Source organism: Monodelphis domestica, chromosome 6, assembly GCF_027887165.1.
Source record: "Monodelphis domestica isolate mMonDom1 chromosome 6, mMonDom1.pri, whole genome shotgun sequence".
NCBI classification, from domain to species: domain Eukaryota; kingdom Metazoa; phylum Chordata; class Mammalia; order Didelphimorphia; family Didelphidae; genus Monodelphis; species Monodelphis domestica.
The window spans coordinates 23,493,794-23,520,138 of record NC_077232.1 but is presented as its reverse complement, the minus strand read 5'-3'; the positions used below and the strand labels follow the sequence as shown (position 1 = coordinate 23,520,138).

The following is a 26,345-nucleotide window of genomic DNA, read 5'->3' as shown; positions in this document are numbered from 1 at the left end:
ATTCTGGATCCTTAGGTAATACGAAGTTAATGATGTTTTTATTCCCTGTCTCATGAGATCATAGTGAAAAAAATATACCAGTTACTAGATTTTGGAAATGAGAAATTATTTTAATTATAATTATAGTAGTATATGATTCTGAACACATGACTCATTTGAAAAATGATCAGTCACCGAACAAGAACTGGATCTTTATGTAAGCAGAAGTAAATAGTATAGTATATATCTCAAAGTGTATATCTAGATGATGTGATTTGAGAAGGAAGGGAAAAGATGAAAAGTTTGGATTATGGCTTAATTTTCCTTTTACCTATGAAGCACCAAGCAAGATATTCAGTGAAAATAATTGGATGGGGAAAGAGTGTGATGAATGAGATTTAAATAGAGATGAAAATAGTACTAATAGACATTTGTCATATGTACTACTTAAAAATGCATATTCATATGCTTTTTCTTTCTTTTTCTGTATCTATATCTATCTACCTGTCAATCAATCAATCTATCTATCTATCTATTTGTCTATTTGCCTATATACATAAATTCATATACACACAAAAGAGCTATTAAGAAGACAGTAATGAAAGGATTTGTTAAGTGCTTAGATATGGGGAATGTAAAACCTTGGCTAGTAAAAGATGAAAGCTAAGTTTCAAATCTTGGTAATTTGGAGGATGAAATGATGCCCATTGACAGTGATAATGAAATTAGGGAAGGAAAGGTTTTAGGGAAGGGATAGATAATTAATTCAATTTTGAACACATTGAGTTTAAAATGTGTACAATGGGAAGTCAAGATGGAAGAGTATGGGCCAGGACACAGCTAACCTAGCAAAACTAAATACAATCCATTAGTGGGTAAATGGCTGTTAGAAATGGAGCAATCATAAAGGACTCTAAAAAGTTCAACTGTTACACTCATATATGGGATACATACACACACACACACACACACACACACATACACACATATATTTGCAACTGCCAAGAACTTTATCATTATTAGAGCAGCTAGCAGGAGTCAATGCAGGAAAGGGCAAAGGTGATAATGTTGGGATGATCTCCTCTCCCCAAATATAGCCATAATAGAAAGGGAAAAACAAGGAGAAGGAAAAGGTAGAATGGAGAAAATTTTGTCACACAAAAGAAGTGAACCAGGAAAAACTTTCATAATGAAACTGAAAATGGAAAGAGTATGGTGTAAACCTTAAAATTTCTTAGACTTATAAATGTTGGAAATTTCACCATTGGGAAATTTCATACTGGAAAAATTTCCTATTGATAGTGGGAACTCTATTGGAATGTGAACCCCATTGGCATGGGAGGTTCCTCCTCCTCCCTTCTTAAGATTACTTTAGGACAGAAACCTTTTGCTGAACAATGGAAAGGGCTTTGACCTGTGCTTAAGCATAGAACAGGAATTTCTTTGAGTCATGATTGATTTTAGAATTGATACAATAGAGATACTTGGAATGACAGAACCAGGTTTTAGAAAATACAATTTCCACCCCCACTCAGTCCTAACAGGATTTAGGAAGGGCTGCAGCAAAGGATCAAGATTTAATTATTTGAGAATATGACCTTCAACAGACATGTGCAAAGCCACAGACCTCTAGGTGGTCCTGGGTTAAGGTAGAGCCACCATTGGCACAGGGAAGACATGGATAGTGATTGGTAGATGTGAGAACTGAGGGGAGGGAACTTGGATGGTTTCCTTAAAGAGAGAGGGGTCTGAGGACTGAGGGCTGGTTGGTTGGAGAGGTTTTTGGACTGAGAGGTGGTGCTTTGAGAGTGGCTCTGAAGGAAGCTGGAGGTGGAGGCCCCTGAGACTGTTTCTCCATTTTGGTCACGTGAGTAATAGGGATTGACCTCCTTTCTTTGCCTCAGCTATCTAAGGGCTTGGGCGTTTTGGCCCAGCCTAAACAGAAGGGCTATTTAAGCCCTATTCCCTTCTCTCCCCTTTGCTCTCTCCCTCTCTCTCTCTATCTCTAATTCATTTCTTCTTCCTGTTTGTAATTAAACTTTATAAAAGGTTGACTGCTGACTTGAGTTTTCATTTAGGAATTACATAGCTGAATTCCTTGGCGACCTTAAATTAATATATATCAGTCTTTTAAAGTGATTTCCTTGTCACAATGGTTAACAATGTTTGAACCTAAATAACACAAATACACACACACACACACACACATACACACAAACATACATTGGTACCTTGAAACAAAAGTTTAATTCATTCCACAGCCAAGCTTGTAAATCAATTTGCTTATGTGTAATATAGAATTTCCCTATTTAAATGAATAGAAATGAAATTAATCCATTCAGGCCCCCAAAAACACATATTTTTTTTTGTTTTCAGTTTTTTTTTAAATATGAAAAGGTACTTTATAAATAACACACATATATACACATATATATATTTGTAGATTATAAGAAAAAATCTAAAGAAATAAACTTGCTTATGAAATATTATTTACTTTCAAGGTCAGGTGAAGATGCTTGTGGAGAAGGTTTTCATTTCCTGAACTATCAATGAACATAACATACTCTCTACACATCTAACACTATATTTAAATGCAAAATTAAACTTACACATTACTTATGATATGTAACTTAATTGATAAACTTAGTTGCTTTTGTTTTACCTTACTGATCATCATTTTCTTCATTCAATTTTGACTGTTTTGCCACACATTCCTTGATTTCACTGAGAGGTTATTTCAACAAAATCCTTTTCATGGAAGTTTGTTTCTTTCTCTCTTTCAGGACATTTTGATAAAATATGAAACCAGTGTCATCACACAGCTCTAACTCACAACCTGTGGTAACGTTTTTTGGGTGTGTCTTTTAATATACCATTCAATGTTTCCAAAATCTTTAACATTTCCTTGATCTCTCTTTTACTGAGTACCTCATCCACTTGGGTTCCTCCCATGAACAGAAAGTTATAATTCAAAAACATACTTGTGACTAAAAGCAAAAAACCCTAATCATGACTGCTCATTTCTCAAATAGCTCATAACTTTTTTTTCCACTAGTTTTTTTAATTTTTTTTTTATTTTTTTAAAAATATATTTTATTTGATCATTTCCAAGCATTATTCGTTAAAGACATAGATCATTTTCTTTTCCTCCCCCCCACCCCCCATAGTCGACGCGTAAGTCCACTGGGCATTATATGTTTTCTTGATTTGAACCCATTGCTTTGTTGATAGTATTTGCATTAGAGTGTTCATTTAGAGTCTATCCTCTGTCATGTCCCCTCAACCTCTGTATTCAGGCAGTTGCTTTTTCTCCGTGTTTCCACTCCCATAGTTTATCCTTTGCTTATGAATGGTGTTTTTTTCTCCTGGATCCCTGCAAGTTGTTCAGGGACATTACACCGCCACTAATGGAGAAGTCCATTACGTTCGATTATACCACAGTGTATTAGTCTCTGTGTACAATGTTCTCCTGGTTCTGCTCCTCTCGCTCTGCATCACTTCCTGGAGGTTGTTCCAGTCTCCATGGAATTCCTCCACTTTATTATTCCTTTTAGCACAATAGTATTCCATCACCAACATATACCACAGTTTGTTCAGCCATTCCCCAATTGATGGGCATCCCCTCGTTTTCCAGTTTTGGGCCACCACAAAGAACACAGCTATGAATATTTTTGTACAAGTCTTTGTGTCCATTATCTCTTTGGGGTACAGACCCAGCAGTGCTATGGCTGGGTCAAAGGGTAGATATTCTTTTGTCGCCCTTTGGGCATAGTTCCAAATTGCCCTCCAGAATGGTTGGATCAATTCACAACTCCACCAGCAATGAATTAATGTCCCTACTTTGCCACATCCCCTCCAGCATTCATTACTTTCCTTTGCTGTAATGTTAGCCAATCTGCTAGGTGTGAGGTGATACCTCAGAGTTGTTTTGATTTGCATCTCTCTGATTATAAGAGATGTAGAGCACTTCTTCATGTGCTTGTTAATAGTTTTGATTTCTTTATCTGAGAACTGCCTATCCATTTCCCTTGCCCATTTATCAATTGGAGAATGGCTTGATTTTTTGTACAATTGATTTAGCTCATTATAAATATGAGTAATTAAACCTTTGTCAGAGGTTTCTATGAAGATTTTTTCCCAATTTGTTGTTTCCCTTCTGATTTTAGTTATATTGGTTTTTTTTGTACAAAAGCTTTTTAGTTTGATGTAGTCAAAATTATTTATTTTACATTTTGTGATTCTTTCTATATCTTGCTTGGTTTTAGAGCCTTTCCCCTCCCAAAGGTCTGACATGTATACTATTCTGTGTTTACCCAATTTACTTATGGTTTCCTTCTTTATGTTTAATTCACTCCCCCCATTTTGAATTTATCTTGGTGTAGGGTGTGAGGTGTTGATCTATTCCTAGTCTCTCCCACACTGTCTTCCAATTTTCCCAGCAGTTTTTATCGAATAGTGGATTTTTGTCCCAAAAGCTGGGATCTTTGGGTTTATCGTATACTGTCTTGCTGAGGTTGCTTTCCCCCAGTCTATTCCACTGATCTTCCTTTCTGTTTCTTAGCCAGTACCAAATTGTTTTGATGACTGCTGCTTTGTAATATAGTTTTAGGTCAGGGACTGCAAGGCCCCCATCGTATGTGTTTTTTTTTTTCATTATTTCCCTGGATATCCTTGATCTTTTGTTCTTCCAAATGAACTTTGTTATGGTTTTTTCTAAATCAGTGAAGAAGTATTTTGGTAGTTCAATGGGTATGGCACTAAATAGATAAATAAGTTTGGGTAGGATGGTCATTTTTATTATATTGGCTCGTCCTATCCATGAGCAGTTAATGTTTTTCCATTTGTTCAGGTCTAGTTTTAGTTGTGTGGCGAGTGTATTGTAGTTGTGTTTATATAGTTCCTGTGTTTGTCTTGGGAGATAGATTCCTAGGTATTTTATTTTGTCTAAGGTGATTTTGAATGGGATTTCTCTTTCTAGTTCTTGCTGCTGAGCTGTGTTGGAGATATATAGAAAAGCTGATGATTTATGTGGGTTTATTTTGTATCCTGCAACTTTGCTAAAGTTGTTGATTATTTCAATTAGCTTTTTGGTTGAATCTCTAGGATTCTTTAAGTAGACCATCATGTCATCCGCAAAGAGTGATAACTTGGTCTCCTCCTTGCCTATTTTGATGCCTTCAATTCCTTTATCTTCTCTAATTGCTACTGCTAGTGTTTCTAGTACAATGTCAAATAGTAGAGGTGATAATGGGCATCCTTGTTTCACTCCTGATCTTATTGGGAATGCATCTAGTTTATCCCCATTGCAGATGATATTAGCTGTTGGTTTTAGATATATACTGTTTATTATTTTTAGGAATGACCCTTCTATTCCTATGCTTTCTAGTGTTTTTAATAGGAATGGGTGTTGTATTTTATCAAAGGCTTTTTCTGCATCTATTGAGATAATCATGTGGTTCTTGCTAGTTTGCTTGTTGATGTGGTCAATTATGTGGATGGTTTTCCTAATGTTGAACCAGCCCTGCATCCCTGGTATGAATCCTACTTGATCATGGTGAATGATCCTTCTGATCACTTGCTGGAGTCTTTTTGCTAGTATCCTATTTAAGATTTTTGCATCTATATTCATTAGGAAGATTGGCCTATAGTTTTCTTTCTCTGTTTTTGACCTGCCTGGTTTTGGAATCAGTACCATGTTTGTGTCATAAAAGGAGTTTGGTAGAACTCCCTCTTTGCTTATTATGTCAAATAGTTTGTATAGTATTGGGATTAACTGTTCTCTGAATGTTTGATAGAATTCACAGGTGAATCCATCAGGCCCTGGGGATTTTTTCTTAGGAAGTTCTTTGATGGCTTGATGGATTTCAATTTCTAATATGGGATTATTTAAGAATTCTATTTCCTCTTCTGTTAGTCTAGGCAGTTTGTATTTTTGTATATATTCATCCATTTCTCCTAAATTGGTGTATTTATTGCCATATAATTGGGCAAAGTAATTTCTAATGATTGCCTTAATTTCCTCCTCATTGGAGGTGCTGTCCCCCTTTTCATCTTTAATGCTGTGAATTTGCTTTTCTTCTTTCCTTTTTTTAATTACATTGACCAGTACTTTGTCTATTTTGTTTGTTTTTTCAAAGTACCAGCTTCTTGTCTTATTTATTAAATCAATAGTTCTATCACTTTCGATTTTATTAATTTCTCCCTTAATTTTTAGGATTTCTAATTTGGTTTTCTGCTGGGGGTTTTTAATTTGATCGCTTTCGAGTTTTTTCAATTGCATTTCCAATTGATTGATCTCTGCTCTCCCTTGTTTATTAATATAAGCTTTCAGGGATATGAATTTGCCTCTGATTACCGCTTTGGCTGCATCCCAAAAGGTTTGAAAGGATGTTTCGCCATTGTCATTTTCCTCGATGAAATTATTAATTGTTTCTATGATTTCTTCTTTAACTAAACGGTTTGGGAGTATCATATTGTTTAATTTCCAATTGGTTTTAGATTTGGTTTTCCATGTACCATTACTAATCATTATTTTTATTGCCTTGTGATCTGAGAAGGCTGCATTCATTATTTCTGCTTTTTTGCATTTGTGTGCTATGTTTCTGTGACCTAATGTATGGTCAATTTTTGTGAATGTGCCATGTGGTGCTGAGAAGAAGGTGTATTCCTTTTTATCCCTATTTATTTTTCTCCATATGTCTATTAATTCTAATTTTTCTAAGATTTCATTCACTTCTTTTACCTCTTTCTTATTTATTTTTTGATTTGATTTATCTAAATTTGATAATGGTTGGTTTAAGTCTCCCACTAGTATGGTTTTATTGTCTATTTCTTCCTTCAATTCGCCTAGTTTCTCCATTAGAAATTTGGGTGCTATATTATTTGGTGCATACATGTTGATTAATGATATTTCCTCATTGTCTAGAGTCCCTTTTAACAAAATATAATTACCTTCCCTATCCCTTTTGATCAGGTCTATTTTCGCATTGGCTTTATCAGATATCATGATTACCACTCCTGCCTTCTTTCTATCAGTTGAGGCCCAGAAGGTCTTACTCCATCCATAGCTCATAACTTAAGATGCATTTGTATCAAGGTATCACTGTATGTGTATATATTCACTAACCTGGTTATATAAATCTATCTCACCCAATATGGAAGTCATAGGAAAAGGAAATAAAACATGGAAAGGAAGGTGATAAAATAAATTGTATAAAGGAAGATCAGAAGAAAAACAAACATTTGAGGAAAGATAGGATTAAAAGACAAAGAGAAAGATTAATAGAAGAAAATAGGATGGAAGGAAAAATACAGTTAGCAATAATATACATGATTGAAAATAGAGGAATTGAGTCATAAAATGGAAGCAGAAATCAGAATGTATATGAAACCAGAATCCATAAGTATTCTGTATACATGAAAGACTCTTGAAATTGAATGATACACAGAGTTAAAATAAAAGGGCTAGAGCAGAACTTAATATGCTTCAGCAGAAATTTCAAAAGACAAGAAAAGCAATCATGTCAGATAGAGGAACACAAAGTTCTAATTAAAAGAAATAATCAAGAAACCTTTATTTTGATAAAAATATTCCAAAGAAAATGAAGCAATAATAAAATAATTGTTGGCAAATTTCTCTGATAAATGTCTTATTTCTCAAATACATAGGGAAAGAATCAGCTCTAAAAAATGAGAGCAATTTCCTAATTGATGAATGATCAGATGATATAAACAGGTAACTTTCAGAAGATGAAAACAAAGATACCTAAAAATGTTCCATATGTTATAATTAAAATTGGTTAAGATAAAATTAGTTTTTCTGCTGAAAACATTATATTTTTATAGTTTATTAAAGATTAAGAAATAAGGAAAAAATACAAAATACAAAATAAGAAAGCACGTGCAACGTACATCTTGCTGGCTAGTTAGAGAGCCATGTGTGCTTGGAAGTGGAATCAGGGAAAGCGAGAGTCACGTGTACAGTAATTTTCAATACACCCCTTGCTTTTGTCCCAGGTGAGGACCTCTGGTGAGATTAGAGGTCATTTTGGGAACTAGGAAGGACTTCTGGGGTTTGAAGTCTGGCGTTCAAATCTCCATATTTACATTTCTCCATTTGATCCTATTGGGAAAAGATTTTTTCCAAAAGAATCATGAAAATATAATCAAGTTAAAGATTAAAATAATTTGATGATAAGAAGAAAAAAGAACAAAACCAAAAATTGCTAGATGCATTGACAAAAGCCAGTTAGGGGTCAGTCCCCTTTGGCATGAAAGTATACATAAAAATAAATGTTCAATAAACCACAAACAAAGTTCATTCTTGATCTTCTCGTGTAGCTTGTGGTCTGCAGGCATCTTCATGGTGTCTTCTCCAAACAATTCAGTTTCTGAATTTGGAGAAGAAGCATCTTTCTTAACCTAAAATACTGATCGAAAGGAATTTAAACTTTGCAATTTAAAATAATAATATTTCTACATTTCCCTGTGAAGTGGGTGATTGAAAAACACAGGATCACTTAGGGATGCATGACTGAATTATGAGGTATATGAATATATTTGCAAGAGAAATTAAAAAAAATCAGAAAAATCCAAATAAAAAAGAAAATTTCTGGATGAAAATATAGACTATCAAAGTCTTATGTGTAAAAAATTCTAAGTAAAAGAAAAATAAATCTATAACAGGTCCTTGAATCATGGCCCAGTTAAAATGATCTAAGCAATGATGCATTTACTAAATCAGTAGCCAGGACTACATAAATTTGCCACACTAGAAAAGACAGAAAAGGGACTAGATTATAGAAGCCAAGTAGGAGCCAAGTTTTGGATACTCGTCTGTGAGTATTTTCAGAGTGCCTGTGAATAAAGGGAAAGCCTACGTCTTAATGAATGTTAAGTGTCACAACCTTGAGTCTTCATGCTAGGTTCAAGTCCTTTGTATTGGCTTAGAAGTACATCAATCCGTCCTTGATTGGTTTATCTTTGGCCCTGTGCAATGGCTCTTTTGTATATCTTGTCCTTCAACCAGACAGAATCATTAAGCAAAGTCCCATAATTTTTTTTAAACAATTAGTGGCATCATTTTTATAGTCTCAAGCTTTTGGGCCATGCATTAGCAAATGTATTTTAAACTTATATTACTGCAAAATCAAAAAGGTTAAAGAAAATCTTAATACTGGTGACATGCTTCAAATATAAAAAGAAGAGAAAAAAACCGGAAATAGTATTTTGCACATGTAAGAAAAATATAATAAAAGAGTTTTAAAACTTCAAAAATATAGCTTATAATCATTGATGCACTGTGTCAGCTTAGAAAATATAAAATACAAGACTTTCTCACCAAAAATGAGATCCATTTTGTCTTCATATCTGGTCATGATCCACTGTGAGTACAAGTGAATGAATTTTACAAGGTAACAATTTTTTTTTATAAAGAACCATATTACAAATATTATACCCCAAATTCTCAGTAGCCCAGTTAATTACATTAGCAAACAAACACACTATCATTCTTTCACATAAGTTGCTATATGGCATTTTAAAAGCCTATGAACTGATGAATATTTGTCACAGTTTTTACAAATGTAGCAAATCTTTCAACCTTGGTAAACATATTTTTAAACAAAGTAAAACTTATTTTGGGTTTTGAACATCATCAAGAATTCTAAATATCATTCTGGTGGAAGTAAAATGAGCTGAAGAGTTATAAATGAGAGATGCTCCTCTTTTTTTTGGGGGGGGGGCTTCTAATGATACAGTACCCTGGGATTAACTTCCCAACTTCCATTCACATTTTTATAAATGTGGGAGTTGGGGTTTATAATTGTATTTCATTTCACCTACTAAAATGGACCTTACCTCGTTTTAGGGGCAGGCAAAATGACCAGAGATTGTTAAAAGAAATTCTGAAAATCATTTCTAAAGAACCCTTAAAATCAATTTGAGATATTTAGCTCATTAAATTTTCCAAAGGTTGTTATAGCAACTTTCTGATGGAATCCATCTATCTTCTATGTGACAATTTACAAAGTCAAAAATAAAAAAAGCTGTTTTCATATGGGCCTACTCAATAATCTTTGTTCAGTATAGTTGTTGGGGGAAAAGCAACAGAATTTAACAGTAGTTAAAACTCAGTACATTAAAATGATTCAGTTTAACAGAATAGTATTGAATGCAGTAATATATGAACTTAAAATCACAAAGTTAAACCTTAAACAAAACAATCAGTAAAATGAAATAGAATACAGAGATTTTTTATAAAACATGGAGTCCAAAAAGCCTTAAAGATATAACCTCCAGTCTCTTTAAAGTTCCTTGGGTTTTTTATCCATTTAGATGCCTATTGTCAGAAGGCAGAATATTGATAATGGTTAGGCAATAAGGGTTAAATGACCTGCCCAGGGCCACACCGCCAGGAAGTGTCTGAGTCCAGATTTCAACCAAAGGCCTCCTGTCTCTAGGCCTGGCTATCAATTCACTGAAACACTAGGTTGCCTCCCGATAATGAGGAATCTCAGATTGGGCTAAAGAGTTGCAGGGAGCTGAATTTTTCCTCTGGCTCCAAGGTGAGCTAAGTGAAAATATCAATGCAGTCAAAAGATATCCTTTTAAAGTAGACATGCTTATAAATTCAAAAGTCTCTTCCTTCTCGTCTTTCTCCCCATCTGCTATCCCCTACCCCTTGCCATGTGGAGGCTAATCATAGCCTAAAGAAAAATCATCCCTGTTTTTACCAGCCGGTGGAAATGAGTCCTGGGCCTGGGGTGATAAGCGATTTGCTCCGAGGCTAGAGTTGCTGGGGCAGGCAGGTCAGGACTGGGTGAGCAAGAGCACAGGTCTGAATTCTTGGAGCAGAAAAGCAGGCAACAGGAGCAGAGACAAGCAGGGCTGGGTGGGAAAGGTGGGCAGGACTGATAACAGGCGAGAAGAATCTGGGTCCGGATTGCAGGAAGGAGCAAGATAAGTCAAGAAGCTTGCTAAAAAGACTTGGAGAAAAGTGGTTTAGAAATCATTATCTAATCTATCTTTAAAAAAATTGAGAGATTTTTGTCCCATTAGGTCACCAAACTGTTATAATTAAAATTAGTTAAGATAAAATTAGTTTTTCTGCTGAAAGTATTACATTTTTATGAGGTTTATTAAAGATTAAGAAATAAAGAAAATACAAAATAGGAAAAGCACGTGCAACCTACGTCTTGCCAGATAGGTAGAGAGCCTCTTGTGCTTGGAAGTGGAAGCAGGGAGAGTGAGAGTGGCGTGTACAGTCAGTTTTAATACCACCCCCTGCCCCTGGTCTCAGCCCAGGTGAGGATCTCTCATGAGATTAGAGGGCATTTTGGGAATTAGCAAGGACTTCTGGGTATTGAAGTCTGGGATTCAAATATCCATTTTTACACATATAACTATTAATGTGAGAAAGGTAAATTTTAATAAATCCTAATATGTGACCTTATACTTATTGGAAATGACAAATGTTGGAGATGAGAGGAAATAGATACATAAGTGAACCATTGTTGACAGTGAAATGTAAGCATAATTCTAGAGTAAAATCTGGAACTATGCCAAAAGGGCCATCAAATTGTGTGTATGTTTTGATTTAGCAATAAAATTACTGTAACTCTACTTCTAAGATGTAAAAGAGCAAAGAAAAGTCCTATATGTATACAAATACTTATAGAATCTCTTTTATTTTTGGATGAGGTAAATAATTGGACACTAGGAGAATGCTCATTAATTAGGGAATGGGTAAAAAAGTTGGGGAATGTGATTGGGATGGAATACTGTTTTTCTATAAGGAATGATGAAGTTTTTTTCAGGGCAAAAAAAGCCCAACATGGTGAGACTTATGAACTGAGCCAAAAAGAAGTGGGAAGAACTGGGAGAATAAGTTATACAGTAACAACAGTGTTTTAATAATGATAAAATGAGAAGATTTTGATCATCCTGATCAATACAAGTATTCAAGAAAATTCCAAATTAATCAGAATGAAAAAAATATTCTACACCTCCAGAAAGAGAACTGATGAACTCAATGCCACTTGAAATATTATTTTATTGTTTTCTTGGGTAGGGACTTGATTTTTGATATAATTAATATGAAAATATGTTTTAAATTTTGTTTGCACATGTAATTGATATATTTTTGCCTTCTTGGTGGGTGGAAAGGAAACAATCTGGAATTCAAAATTTCAAAAGAGAATGTTTAAAATAATTAATAGTAGCAACAAGAATAGCAGCAGATTTTTGCTTAAAATATTAGTTTAGTTCAAGTTGAATTCAGGAAATCCAACTGAACAACTGTTATTGTATAAATGAATGGAAGTGTATAAATCAGAAGAGAGATATAGGGATGGATAAATCTATCTGATTAATATCTACATAGCTATGATAATTGAATCCATCTGAGGTAATGAGCCAATCAATGCAAAATAGCAGAGGGGAATAGAAGAAGCCCTAGACCTAGTCTTGGGGAAAACTCCAATAACAGTTACCTTGGTTATATTAATTAAAATCCAGGAAAGGATACTGAAATGGAGCAGACAGAAAGAACTGAGAGAGTTATGTGAAAGAAAATTAAATAGGAGAGCATTAAAGAGAGTATAGTGAATGGCAGTTGAAAACAAACAAACAAAAAAAAGACTCATGAAAATGAACCTAGGAAAGGTCTTCAAATTTCACAATTAAAAATCATTGGTAATTTTAGAGACAAGAATTGTATGTGAATAACAAAGTTGGAAAACAGACTTCATAGAATGAAATAAAAAAAACTGCTTTGTAAATGACTGGTGTTATAAAAAGATTTCTAATGTACTTAGGTCACAAAGAATATGCTTAATATAAGACAATATCTAGTAGGAATGAATAGATTTTAATTAGAGATGTTCAAGATGAGGGAGACATGGGAATATTTGTAGGCAGTAAAGAAAGAAGCAATAAACAGAGATTAAAACATAAATAATATGATTAAGATGAAGAGTTGGGGGACTTTTGCTACCAGAGGGGGGAGCAGAATAAAAATATTATAATAAGGAAATTGAATTCTGCAATTCATAAATAGTGAAGGGGAATTCTTAATTGTTGGAGAGATCAAAACTATGGTCACCTCTCTGTTTTGGAGAGGGAGAATCAATAATGGGAATTAAAAGGTTGATGAATTGGGAAGCCAAGATAGTTGAATATTTGCCAATATGTATATTAAAGTGCCATACTGTGAGAGCAGGAATGGAAAATGAGAAAAATAAAGATTCAATTAGGAATTTAAGTCATTAATTTAAAAAAAAGAGTATTCTAAATGTTAACAGACAACAGCTTCTACAAATTTGATTTAATTATAAATATGTATTTACTGAATTACAGAGAAAGAGAGATTATTGAATTATGGTGATGAAGAGAAATTCTTTAAGTGGCTATGGGGAGCAAGCAATATTCCTATTTCCATAATATAACTAGTAAAGTGTAGAAGGAAATATAACTGAAAGCCAATTAATGCTGGAAAGAGTGTACAAGGAACCTATGATATCTAGAGAGAAACCATGTTTCATGAGTACAAAATGTAGACAGCAAGCAAGGAAAATAGTTAAAGATGAAAGTTAGTTTTTTCCCCCTTATAGAATTGGCATTCCAAAAAAGTACAGTAAAAGGTAAAGAGATATTAATGAAATACTGGTAGGTTAGAGTTAAGGGAGATGGGAATAATAGAGTGTTCAATGAAGGATGTCAAATGAAATTCTAATGTAAACAGCTGGAAGTGATTCTTGATGATCACAGGACTACTAAGATAAGAAAAGTATGATGACATAGGAATATGATCATTTTGGAGGAATAAGTTAAAGTAAGTAGATTACATAGAGTTATCCCAGGGCATAAAGCATCTGAAAATACCTACAGGGGACAGGAATCAAAGAGTGCTCAGATGGGGGAAAGCCAAATGCTATGGAAATATACATGTGCAGAGACAGTGCCTACATCAATGTGCCTTTGAATACTTGAAGAGAGTTACAAATAATGAGATAAAGCTTAGAATTGTTTATAAAGTAATTATTTGAATATAAGAACTACTTTACAATGTTGTATTTTTGGTATATAATGTTTTCTTGGCTATGCTTATTTCAGTTTTCATCAGTTCTTACAGATTTTTCCATGCTTTTCTGTACTCATAGTATTTAAATATTCTATAGTTTAGTAGTAAGCCATTATATTATTGTACCACAATTTGTTTAGGAATCCTCAGTTAATACATTTATTTTTTCCCCAATTCTTAACTAATACAAAAGTGCATAGATAGATAGATAGATAGATAGATAGATAGATAGATAGATACAGAAAGATAGATAGATATACATATGTATGTGTATATATTGGAATACATGATGGCGTCTTTCTTATTAGTTATTTCCTTGAAGTGTAAGCCAAATGTTGGAGCTTTTCTTTCAAAGAGTTATGGGCATTTAACTACTATATCTGCAGATTCTTAACTGCTTTCTAAATTGGTTGTACCATTTCAAGATTCCACCAAAATGTTTTAGTTTGTCTATTCTTCTATACACCTATAAAATATTAATTATCATTATTCTTGTAAATTTATAGTTTGAGAGGTAAATCCTCATTAAAAACAATTCATGCTTCTTAATAATTTGGGGCATTCTTTCATGTAATTACGAATGTGTTTTGAATTGTTTTAAGAATTAATTATTTTGCTTTGCATATAGCCTATTGGTTATAATAGCAATAATATCTAGAAGTAAGAAATATTAAATAAAATGATAAAATGTATAAGTTCCTTGAAGACTTGATCCTTATCTAATATTTTATGTTCTTTCTTTTGTGTCCTGCACCCAGTAGGCACCAAAGTTTACTAGAAGATGTAATAAGGGATGGAGATCACCTTTTTATATATGATAGCAGGGGCATATGACAAATACTTGAATACAAAATATTTATCTCACTAACCATATCATTAATCTCTAGTATTAGAGTTTCATTCTATTCCTGTAAAGGAATTTGCTTCTTTTAATTTCCTCTGGGAGAGCTAACAAGATTTAAAAAAATTATCCAGTAGTAACTTTAATGTTAATCTGTTTTCAACTCTTCTACACTATCAAAACTGTTTAAGAGCTTCATACTGAGAAAATGGGAGAGGGAAAAGAAAAATCATGCTATGGATTAAATTGGTTTATTTTTTTGCCTGCCCATTCCTTATCTAGGACAGAAAAGTATTAGTCAAAGAGTAGAAGAGAATATATGAGGCTTTAGAAGAGAGCAAGCATGAATAATACACAAATAAATGAAGAATTTTAAAAAAATGTCACATTTTATAATTTCAATTAGGATAAGTGCTTCACATTAGGTATATCACTCCTTAAATTCTTCCTCTCTACTTAAGTTGAGCTACATAGTGATCCAAGATAAATATGGCCCTTCCTGTATTGCAATTAATGATTCACATTCTACACCTTTCTTCTACCCCAATTCCCTCAACTTCCCTGTTGAATTGGAAATGAGTATGGACATTGTCTTATAGGGAAAATATCACTGTCCTCAGTGATCAGTTCTGATTTCTAGTCCTCACTCTGTCCCAAACATACTACTGAATAATCTGAAATGTTATTATATATATATATATATATATGTATATATATATATGTACACACATATTATATAATTATGTTTCTTACTTTGTGTCTTTGAAATTCAAATAATAGTATTTATATTTATATTCAAATATCAAATGATATAGGTTGAAATGATTTGAAAAGTATAAACTTGTTGTCATAGAATATCACTTTCTTTCCAAACTGAAATTAGGCACAGGAAATGGACGCATAAAAGTACAAACTTCTACTTATGAAGTCTGTACTGACATTTATCAAATACAGAAAAGGAAGATAAACTAAATGATGTGTGAGTTCAATTAAATTTCTTACATTCAATATGTCGGGGAGTATTATATCTCAAATATTCAATGTTTTATTATTCAATTTTCCTTCAAACCTTAGTGATCAATATTTTTAATATAAGGTTCCTTCCTTTATATTCTTTGTTCTAATAAATGTTATAAATTAAATTTTGATTTGAAGTACTTTCAGTGGCATTAAAAGATAAAACAAGAAATAAAGAGGCATCCACCTACCCAGGTATGATGTTCAATGATCATGAATCTTATTTTTTGTAAATCATTATCATGAATTTGAAATACCACAATTTTAAGTTATGCAATTAGTAAAAGCTTTTTATTATCCCCTGGGCAAAACTGCAAAAGATTTTCAATGTTAATTGTGATTTTTTCCATATTTTTTCTTCATTTTTTTCTATTTTTTCTCACTCACATTTTCTTCTCTCTTTCCCATCTTCACTCAATTCCATTTTCCCCTTGATTTTGAAGGGTTAAAGTAAAATTTTAATAAATTTAAGTAATTTAGTAATTGGAAATTAATTTAGTAACATTTATGAAATATTAATAAATCTCTCCTTTGTTGTTGTTGTTGCTATTGTTTTTTAATCATGGGCATCACATTTACTGGCAGAGACTGCTGTGGATTTTAGCCAGACTTCTCAGGTCTTTCCAAGGTCTATGACTGTCTGGAAGATAAGTATTTTGCTGTGAAATTAACCCTTGTCTCACAAAACGTGTTTTATTTATATATCTTTTTTATTTAACTGTTTCTTGAAATTCAGGATCTTTGCCAGGTCACTGGGACTCTGGGGTATATAGGATTTAGCAGCTTCTAAATTAAATGATGAGAAGGCATGGAATAAAGATATTCAAGGAGACAAAGAATATAGGCCAGCAAACAAAATTCACCTAGCCATTGAAACTAATCATAGTGCTCCAGGAGAAGAAATGAATATTTAATGAAATAGAAGTATTCCAGGCTTTACTGACAAAACAACCAGAGCTATAAAGAAATTTTCATGTGCAAATTGAACATTCAAAAGAAGGATAAAAAGGTAAACAAACAAACAAAAATCCTGGAAGAAATCATTGATGTTAAAATAATCACATCCTGGCTTGGAAAAGTAATAACTAGACTTCTTAAGATTCCTACAGTACAAGATAAACATAATGTATTTAAGATACTTAAAGCAATCATGAGAAACAATGGGGAGAAAATTATTACATTCTTTACATGAGAAAATGACAACTAGGAAACATAAGGTATTTATGGAACAAGAGTGGCACTCCAAATACTTTAAGGTTCTCAAGGGAAACAAGATTAAACTGATTATTTTGTAGTAAGGAGCTGATGACTACAGTAGAGCAGTGAAACAAAATAATAGATTAGGCACACAAAATGCAGTTGAAAATGAACATACAACCTAGTGTCTGACAAACCCAAAGATTTTTGGAAGAATTTACTATTCAACAAAAACTGATAAGTAAACTAGAAAACAGTAGGGCAAAAACTAATAATAAAACAACATCTCATGCCATATATCAAGGTAAAGTAAAATTGGATACATGATTTAGAAAATAAGGGTAACATCATAAAGAAATTAGAGGGAAATCAAATAGTATGCCTGTCAGAACTATTAAAATAATTTCACATACTTCTTATTTTCCCTCTGTATTTCTCCAGTATAAAATCATCTCTATATTATATAACTTTATATAATGTAGGAATTTTCTTCCCATTCATCTTACTTTATTAAACATATAATTCCATGTGTCTTCCATTTTGGTCTTCTAAAATCATCTAAAATATAGAAAATAAGCCCTTGGCATGTGGCACTTTTCCTTGTACCCCAAAAACATATTAGAATTTTGAAAAAAAAAGTCTTTATTCCCTATTTACAGATGAGAAATGATCCTCGCATATAACAGCTATTTAAAAATGTATATAGCTCCCTCCTTCCCAAGTGTTATCCAAGTTATGGCTCCTTCATAACTGAAATCTTTTGTTTGGTCACTTAGATTTATTCCCCTAGGATTCTTTGCATTATTCTTTCAAATGTCTCCAATTTATCTATGGTTTCTGCACTATGTCAACATTTTATTTTTGTGCATCTAAGGTCTTACTGAAGAAATCTACACTTGATTTTTCTTTTTTTTCTCCCATATTGATTATCAAATCCTACAAATTTCCTCAAATGGGCATCCTCCCGTAATTCCTATACCTTCCATTTTAGCTTGAAGCAATTTTGATTTGTTTTTCAAAAAACTGAGTGTAAATTCTAAATATTTTTAATAATTTGATCCTGATTGAGGGTCTTTTAATTCCTACATTTTTATGTTTCTAAAATTCAAAAACCCCTAATCAGCTTCTAATAAATAAATATATATTTATGAAGATATATGTACATATATCCTTCCATATATATACATATATATGTATATATGTAATATATATATATATATAGTTTGCCATTTACTTTTCCAGTGCATCATCATTTTTATATATGGGGCAAATATGGATTAAGTGAAAAGCCCAAGGTCATATAGCTCATGTCTCAACCCATGTTTTGAAATCTGATCTTTTTCCCTTCAGGCCCAGTGTTCTATCTCCTACATCACCTGATTAATTCTCTGAGTATCATGTATCAGAAAATTAAGCAACAGAAATCTTGAGATACCATCCCAAATTTTTAATAAGCATGACTCAGTAAAATAACAGACTTCTTTATTGTTAATAATTTCTTTATACATTTTAGAAAGTCAACTTTCATTTTTTCAGCATTTTAGAATATTAATTGTAGTTTTTAATGAATAGATTTGATCTTAATTCCTATTCCAATAATTCCTTTTTTCATGGAAAGAATCTTAAAATTTTAAAGAGTATTTCATAGAAGTGAAAAATCTGGTAAATTTTAAAAGCTACACATTTTTTAAGGATACAGTGTATTTCTGTCATCTGTGGACCTTTCTTGATCAGTTTGTCCTCTCTTTTCTAGCTTGATTTTAAGATGATAGAATAATATTTTTGTTGTTTTTGTGGATTGTTTTTTGGTCCCAGTGACTCAAAAAGATTATCCTAAAACATAATCTATGAATGAACAAAGGGGTAAAGTTTTCATAATTCCCTGGATATTGATCTTGATCAAAATTTCACAGCCTACAAATATTTTTAGAAATAATTTTATTTTCATTTCTGAAGAAGAGAGAGTTAAAAAATTAAAAAAATGAAAAACATTTGAATTTTCTCATCTCTGTGGATGGATCAACAACATGACCTGAGTAGAACCAGAACAAGATGTATTTGGGAAAATATGATGTAGAAAAGAAACAATGAATTTAAATAATGTAAGATAACTCATTAACAATATAGAATATTTATGGTATGGACATCAGTAAAGAAGAGTCATCTGAACCAAGAGTCAGAGGAAGATAACAGTTTAAGAGATGGAGTTGAGGAAAAAAACAACACATTTTCAGTATGGTGGCATATTAAAAAAATTTATAGAAGGAAAAAAAAAACTATTTGAGAAGAGTCTTGGGTATGGGAATGTAATGCTTGAAATACAGAATGATCTCCTTTGTCTTTAACAAATATGTTCTGATATTTTAGCTTTATGTTTCATATAGATATTACTGAATCTTGTTTTGAATTATTGAGATAATTGCATTGGTTCACCAAATTAGTACAGGCTTATGAGTGTTAATTTGGAACATCATTCTGTATATGTTAATTGTTTTATTTGGTTGTCCATAATCACTGTGAATATAAGACTGTAAAGAAAAAATATATATAGTCTTAAGATATGATATTATTACCATGAAATAATAAAGATTTCAGATAGTCAAGAAATTAACTGAAAGGACCTTTCTATAAAAACTGAAACTGTGAGATAAATGAAGAGGAAAGTAAGATTTTCTTTATTAACAACAGTTATTTAGGGAGATTTTTTTCAATGCAGCAATGACATCTTTATTCCTTAGGCCATATATCAAAGGGTTAAACATTGGGGTCACAATGGTATAAAAAAGTGAGAGCACTTTGTCTATTCCTGGGGAGTGTGTGGATTTAGGTCTTAAATATGTTATGATAGCAGACCCAAAAAATAAGGTTACAGTGATGAGATGGGATGAGCAAGTTGAAAAGGCTTTGGACCTTCCCATGCCCACTGGCAGATTTAGTATGGTGCCAATGATTTTTGAATAAGACCAAATTATGAAGAGAAAGGGTACCATAACAAAAAGCACAGCCACAGCATAGACAGATAATTCATTAATAGAGATTTCTCCACAAGCCACCTTTAGTAATGGAGGGATGTCACAGAAAACATGATTAAGTTTATTAGAACTACAAAAAGACAGAGAGAAAATCTGGTATGTCTGTCCTATCTGCACTGGGATCCCACATATCCAGGATCCAACAACCAATTGGATACACACTTTTTGGTTCATGATAATAGGATAGTAGAGAGGCTTACAAATGGCCACATATCGGTCATATGCCATCACAGCCAGGAGAAAGCATTCAGTAGCTCCCAGGATAAGAAAAAAACATAGTTGTGTAGCACAGGCCACAAAAGAAATATTTCTATTCTGAGTCCAAAGGCTTATCAACATTCTGGGAAGAATAACAGATGTGTAACAGATTTCCAAAAAAGAAAAATTGCCTAGAAAAAAATACATAGGTGTTTGGAGAGCTGGATCAGTCTTGGTTATTACAATAATGAGGCCATTTCCCATCAGGATGCTCATGTAGATAATTGTAAAAAATCCAAACAGAAGGCTTTGGAGGTTGGGAAGGTCAGAAAAATCCTCAATAACAAATTGTCCCACATTAGTAAGATTTCCTTTTCCCATTTTCTCTTTTTTCTTTTGTTGAAAAAGTGCAGTCAGAAAGGGATAATTACTTCATTTCTCTGGAGTTGAGTATCATCTTCTAAAAAAGTGTGTTTTGAATTAGATACATGAGGCCACTTGGATTTACAATATATCCTCTGATTATAGTCTAATATCGTTTCAAGAAATCACTGAACATTTATTAAGTTACCATGTCATGAACCTCAATAAAACAAAACCATAAAGTTGTTAAGATAAAAAATGCATTGGAATTCCACTATTGTTCTATTTTAAATCCTTAAGGATGCACTGAAGTTCCTAAATTTAAAAATAAATGAAAATTTTGAAATATTTGAAATGAAATATGCTTCTAGACATTGGCCCTCAATGAAAACTAAGTAGTGCTATATCTCAAAAATATTCCAAATTCCATCATCTAATATAGTTATCTATATTTCAATGTCATAAAAAAGGTTTTAGTATAGGAGGAGACTTACAATATCATTTATTCTAACTCACATAGAATTTAGATAAGGGAAATGAATCTTTGAGTCTAAAAGTGAATTCAATAATTTTATCAGCAAATGCCATTTTCATGTCATTATACTATGCTTCCCTATGTTATTGAAGCTCTCTAGAATAAGTTACTGTTCCCTCATGGAGTAGGAAAAATGCAAATTAATTCATTTATCTAGCCATCCTGAATCTCTACTATAGAGTTTTTTTTTTTTACTTTTAAACTTTTTTTTGAGAAACAGTTGAATCAAGTCTCCTCTCCATAAACTTACAAGTACTCTTTTTTTTTAAATAAAGCAAAGTTCCTATGCTTACTCTTAAACATACTCTCAAATTTTCAAATACACAGTCGTTAGTTTATGAGTTTTTAGATCACTAATTGTTCCCTATATTAAAAATTTAAGGCTCATTTTATGTTTATTTTTATTATAGATCTTCTTTGATAGCAAGGATCTTTTTCTAGATATCTGGTTTGGATATAATCAATGCTAAATATTTTTTATTGATGTAATCTTGCTTATATAATTTTAGGAGTTTAGGAAAGACTGCCTATTACAAAATAACCCGACAAACTACTCATTCTGATTTCTCCTTTAGCAATACCTTTTGGGTTTATACTTTGCTTTCCTTTGACTTTCCTTGTCACTGACAAAGAGCAGGTCCCAATGTATTACCTCTGAGAAAGGGAAATGGTGTTGAGGGAAATGACATAAAAAAAGAATGTTCCAGGTAGAAGGAATTACTATACATGAAAGGAGAATAAGTTGTGTGGTGTAAGTACTAGAAATGAAAATGAGAAGGAAAAAAATTTGACATAGCTAATATTAAAAATCTTATTTTTAATGGACTTTCTTGATAGTTACTTTGTCTGTTCTTGGATCTCACAACATCTAGTCTCCATGATTGATTTATAAATATTATGTATTCATGTTTATAAGTATAAACATATATTTCCTGCTTTGTTTGATATTTATATTTTATTTTCCTGCTATAAAATTATCTGACCTATATTGGAAGATGTTTTTAAATATTGTGCTGGAAGAATCACTAAATTGGAAATTAGAGGACATAAATTGAAATGCATTACTCTTATTAAGATGTGGAATGATGTGAAATATTAATTTCCATATAGCTTAGATCCTTCATCTAAAAATGGGAAGAGTGTCAGTTGCAATGACTGACTCTGCTCAAATGAGACACTGCAAAGAATTTGTCAATATGAATTGAAAAGTTACTGCCCCAAACATGCATGTTTTGATCCTTAAAGGCATAATTTATCAATACTGATGCATCATTTTCTCAACTATAAAATGAGAAATGTATGCTAGTTCCATGACACACTTTCTAAGAGCTTTTCTAATTCTAATGTTTTATTGCCTGAGCTTTCAACACATTCTAAGAATCTAAAAAATACTTGTTGAGATAGGAAAAATAATACTAATAAAATTTACAAAGTAGCCAAAAAAATAAAAAAAAACAGACATTGGCACTCTTCTTTCACTTCCACAATTTAAAAAAAAAAGGGAAAAGAAAAATAATATTTAATGCTTTGTAGTCCTTTGCAAACTATAGTTTAATCATTATGAAATTCAAATCCATTTCATCAGTATGATTTATACATTTAAGGAAAAAATTTTCAACAAGAATAAGAAAAACATGAAAAAGATTAATAAATGGAACCTTAAAGAGAATATTTTTTCTATAACTAGAATTGTTTCTACTCACTCAAGACACCTATTTCTCTTTCCATGACTGCCATCTTTTCACATGCCAAAGGCAATTGACCACTGATATCTTTACTAAGAGAAATTAAATTACTAGGATTGTTTCTCTTCATTTTTAAAGTTATAAAATATGAACGTAAATTTATTCTTACCTCTGAAAATGATTGTCCAATGGTTCTATTTCCCCTCATAAGTAAGCTCATAAGAAGAAAATTAAATGTAGAATTGGATTGTATGGATAAAAATTCACAAAATTAACAGAGGACATGTAGTTCTTCTCTTGAATTAGAAGAGACATTTGAAGAAGGAAATATGTTTCCATTTCAACTTTACACATTAATTTGTTTTCAAAGCACATTATCTTCCAATTTCAGAATTATAAAAAAAGATTTACCCTTCATCTCCCACACTATTATTTATAACTTCTTTTATAACATGGAATCATTAACCATGATATATTTTATGTTAATTTTAGCACAAGTCTATTATATCCTTTAAATATTTTGTGTGTTTTCCTAAATATATTCCTGTATAATTTAATTATGATTCAAAGCAGACAATTACAAATTTTGTAAAGCAAAAAAATGACATTTAAGAAAATTAATTATGATGTTATGAAATCCTTCCATTCACTTCGATGAATATCAATTTCTCGGTAGGCACTAAGGTTTTAAAGCTTATCTCAATGAGCTAAAATAAAATCCAGGTCACAAAGAAATTCAAGGGAGAAATATGCAGGAAAATAAGTTAAGCTTACCTTCCTCAAGAAGCACTAAATAATATACATTTGTTTTCTTCAGTGAATATTTTGATACTATATATGCACTATCAACAATAATTATTTATATAGTACTTTAAATTTAGCTTAGCAAAATGCTTGAAATATATATATATATACATATATATATATAAATCCTCACAATACTCAAGTAAGATAGATTTGAAAATTATTATCATTCCCTGTTACTGAAGAAGAGAGCTCTGAGCCCTAGTTGATTACTCATGATTATCCAGCAAACACATGAGAATGAATTTCAAGATTTCAAGTGAGATTTCTCCTTAGTCATTTTCCTTAAAGCATTCTCACATATTTTACTGCCTGTAAATTAAACATTTAGAGCTCCAATATCTCATAACAAAATATTCCAAAGAGTCTTCTCATAAAAAAGTATGCTGTGTTTTCAAAAGAATTAGAGAATAATTATATAGGTAAGATGCTTGTTCTGCTTTTCCTCTGTGGGGATAGCTCTTCTCCCAGGCTACTTTACATTTTTTAATTAGAGAACAAGTCTTTATGACTGTCAGTCCAGAGCTCTAAATATTGCTAATTAACTTGTGTACCAAAATAAAAATGGTCTTGGGTTTTGAATAACAATACATCATTACCATTTAAGGCCCTGATACTTTCTAATTGCTTCATGTTGGGCAAATGATTGGATCTACATGACTCTCAGTTTCCTTATCTGCAAAATTAGAATCATTCTTGATGAAATTGACTCATAGGATTGTGGTAAGACATGCACTTTTCATCTCTTCTAAGTATCATGCAGATCTCTTCTGCCCTTTGTGGCTCAATCCCTGAAAAAGGCAATCTACATTAGGTGTCTCCAATGACCCTCTTCTCATTCTTCTTAAATTCTCAAGATCAGACTCCCAGCCTTATTATTACAATGAAACTGTTCTCTCCAGTTACCATTTTTTCTTACTTGCCAAATTTATTGTCTTTTTCTCAGTTTTCATTCCCCTGGATTTCTTGATCACTCTTTCCACCAGGATGTTTTATCTTTAGGTTTTAATGGCAATACTATTTCTGGGTTTTCCTCAAATCTATCTGACCAGTCTTTCCAACTATCCTTTGATCAGTCCTTATCCAGAACATACCTTCTAACTGTGCATATACCTCAGGACTTTCTCCCCAATTCCTCTTTTCACCCTCTATATTTCAGCTGGTGATCTCAGTTCTCATGGTTTGAGTTGCCATCTTCAATCTAATGATTCTTATCTACCTTTCTTGATCCAACTTCCTTACTTACATCCATTTTTTATCTATTACTCCCTATCAGCCATCTCATTTAAGACATCTTATTTACATTTTAAATTAAACATGCCCAAAATTTAACTCATTATTTCCTTATGAAGCATCCTCACTCAATTTCTCTATTAATATAGAGGGAACACCCTGCTTCCTATAATGAAGTCTCCTCAACTAGAAGTCATCCTCAAGTCCTTGCTATCTCTCCCAATAAACAAATTGATTTCACCTGTACACTGTTTCTCATATATTCGATCTTCTTTCATATTACACTATCACCACTCTAGAGCAGGTCATCATCACCTTACACTTGGTCTATTAGAGTATCCTGTTTCTGGGCTTTCTAAACTGCAATCCTTTCTCCATTCACTTGCCAAAATGATTTCCCTGGAGCACAGATCTGATCATTTCACTTCTTTTCTCAATAAATACAAATTGTTCCTTACCTTTCCCAGAATCAAATCATTCTGTTTGGCATTCAAAGCACTATATAATTACCTCCTACCTTTCCAATCTCCTTGCACATACTCTTAAATCTAGTGAGATTGCTTTCTTGGTTGTTCCGTAAACAAGACATTTTATGTCTTGCCTTCTCTACCTGTCCTCTATGCCTGGAACATTTTCTGTCTTCAACAGTGATCATAGGCTAACACCGGAAAAGTGGTCAAATAAAAATAACACACAAAAAATTGTTGTAGCTTTTAAATACATGGATGATACTATTTCTGCAATGTGTTTTGTATTGGGGTTATATAAATTCTTAGATTAAGTTATTAAATAATATTTAGGAGACAGCTAAGTGACTCAGTAGATTGAAAGCCAACCCTGGAGATGGGAGGTCTTGGATTCAAATTTGGTCATCTACACTTCCTGTGTAACCTGGGTAAAGTCATGTACCTGTAATTGCCCAACACTTACCACTCTTCTGTCAGAATTAATTCACAGTTTTGTGTCTAAGATGAAAGGTTAGGGTTTAAAATAATGAATAATAATTTTAAAATCAATTTTAGATTACATTTCATATAAAACTATCACTGCCATTTAATAGACTATAAACTAAAAATGAGTCAACTATACAATATGGCAATAAGAAAAAGTATGCAGGCTTAGACTATATTAAATCATAGAGATCTAGAATGACTGAGGTGACAGTTCATTTGTATCCTGTCTAATAAGACACCACAGCACATCTCCACACCTATAATATTATATTCAGTTCTGAATTATATGAAGGCAAAGAGAGAGGGAATTTTTATCTTCCTCTTTTGAAATAATCCCTTCTTAAACAATAGTCTGTTTTTTCACTTAAATGTAGTCAAAGTATTTCTCATTTTAGGTACCTTAAAACTCCAGTCCTTGTATCTATATT

General features: G+C 32.3%; 1 protein-coding gene across 1 annotated transcript; it reads right to left on the bottom strand.

The window, feature by feature from the left end:
- Positions 1-19,409: 19,409 nt before the first annotated feature.
- Positions 19,410-22,647, bottom strand: LOC130455175 (olfactory receptor 10AG1-like). The gene has a single exon (XM_056803695.1). It carries the CDS (start codon positions 20,723-20,725, stop codon positions 19,793-19,795), a length of 933 nt encoding a protein of 310 aa, XP_056659673.1. The 5' UTR covers positions 20,726-22,647; the 3' UTR covers positions 19,410-19,792.
- Between the last annotated feature and the right edge of the window lie 3,698 nt (positions 22,648-26,345).

Bases quoted from the DNA above. Each gene is read 5' to 3' on its own strand.
- LOC130455175 (XM_056803695.1), bottom strand. From the start codon at position 20,725: ATGGGAAAAGGAAATCTTACTAATGTGGGACAATTTGTTATTGAGGAT.